This window comes from Eimeria mitis, genomic scaffold, assembly GCF_000499745.2.
Source record: "Eimeria mitis Houghton genomic scaffold, Emh_scaff8454, whole genome shotgun sequence".
NCBI classification, from domain to species: domain Eukaryota; phylum Apicomplexa; class Conoidasida; order Eucoccidiorida; family Eimeriidae; genus Eimeria; species Eimeria mitis.
The window spans coordinates 1-1,849 of NW_024016365.1; the positions used below are offsets into that span (position 1 = coordinate 1).

The 1,849-nt window shown below is 52.7% G+C and overlaps 1 protein-coding gene across 1 annotated transcript; it reads left to right on the top strand.

The window, feature by feature from the left end:
- Nucleotides 1-451: 451 nt before the first annotated feature.
- On the top strand, nucleotides 452-1,414 carry EMH_0095050 (uncharacterized protein; the record flags this gene model as incomplete). The annotated part of the gene is made up of 1 exon (XM_038023176.1): nucleotides 452-1,414. One exon carries the CDS (start codon nucleotides 452-454, stop codon nucleotides 1,412-1,414), a length of 963 nt encoding a protein of 320 aa, XP_037879030.1.
- Nucleotides 1,415-1,849: the final 435 nt, after the last annotated feature.

The window sequence follows — 1,849 nt, forward strand, 5'->3', positions numbered from 1 at the left end:
CCCAGGGGGCCCCCATGGGGGCCCCCCGGGGCCCCCCCCGCTCTCTCCCCCCCCTTCACTGGCGGGGGCCCCCCTCTCTGGCTCTCCTCCTCTCTCAGGGGGCCCCCCGCTTCAGGGGGCCCCCCCTCTACCCGGGGCCCCCCCGTTAGGTGGTGATGGTTCTCCTTTGTCTGTTGCTGCTGGTGGTGGTGGTGATGCTGCTGCTGCTGCTGCTGCTGCTGGTGTATCGCCATCTCTATGTTCATCAGCTGTGGGTTGTGGTGTTGTTGATGGTGGGGTTGTTGATGGTGGGGTATCATCATCATCACCATCATCATCATCAGCAGCAGCAGCAGCAGCAGCAGCAGCAGCTGCTGCTGCTGCTGCTGCTGCTGCTGCTGCTGATGGGGGTGTTTCTCCCCTGATAGCCAGCGGGTGTGGGGGGGTTAGTATGAGCATAGATGGGGGCTGTATGGGCCTTATAGAAAACAACAACAACCCCACCGCCCCCACCACCAGCAGCAGCAGCACGATTGCTGCTGCTGCTCCTGCAGCAGCAGCAGCACCAGCAGCAGCAGCAGCAGCAGCAGCAGCAGCAGGTGGAGGAAAGCAGCAGCAACCGAAGCAGAGCAGCAGCAAGTCTGGTTCTAAGAGCAGCAGAACCAGCACCACAACCACCACGACAACCACAGCCACAACAACCATCACCAGCAGCAGCAGCAACAGCAGCAGCAGCAGCAGCAGCAGCAGCAGCAGTATAAATAAATACAGCAGCAGCAACGGGCTAGATAAATATATTCAGTGGCTGGATGCTATCCACACTGCATGCACAAAGCTAGACGAACTCTGCAGCAAACTAGATATACACTTCCCCAACGCAACAAAGCAATGGGAGGAGACAACCCCAGGCATCAGGGGGGCCCGTTGTTTGTTTTATAGGGGTGGTGGGGGCCCCCATAGTACGAGTAGTGTTCTTGCTGCTGATGATGCTGCTGCTGCTGCTGCTGCTGCTGATGCTAGAGCTGTTGCTGCAGCAGATATACATCAGCAGCAAATGCTGCAGCAGCAACAACTTGTTATGCATCAGGCTGCTGATGAAATCTATCATACTTCTACGTCTAGAAAGAGACAAAGAAGAGAAGCAGCAGCAACAGCTTACTGGGAGATTATACTGCTGCTGCAGCAGGGGCTGGGTTGTCTATGTGTAGTGGTGCTGCTGCTGCTGCTGCTGATGGTCTGCTGCAGCATGTGGGTGGTGTTTCTGTTGGTGGGGTTGTTGTTGGTGGTGATGGTGGGTGTTTATCTGGGTTGTATAGCATGCATGGCGGTGCAGCAGGAAGCAGCAGCAACAGCAGCAACAGCAGCAGCAGCAGCAGCAGCAACAACAGCAACTGCGCAGCAACAGCAGCAGCAACAGCAGCAAACAAATGTATGATATTAGGAGTAAATACAAACCCTTGTTTAGGGGACGATCTAAATTATATAAACAGCAGCAGCAACGGTGGTGGTGTATATTCAGGTGTACACCATACAAGCAGCAACAACAGCAACAACAACAGCAGCAACAGCAGCAGCAGCAGCAGCAGTATCCTCCTAAGCAGTGGTCCCGTATCAATCCCCTCCTCCCCACCCACGAATAATATAAATAATATAAATAATATAAACACAAATATAAATAATATAAATAATATAAACAGCGGAGAGTATGAGTACTTACTAGACTGCCCAGAACAAGAGGCGCCTAACCCCAACAACCCACTAGACTTAAAGTGTGACGTTGCTGGTGTTTATTGGGATAAGAGAAGTTGGATTGCTAGTTGGTATGAGGGAGGAAAAAGATATTATAAATCTTTTTCAGCAAAAACACACG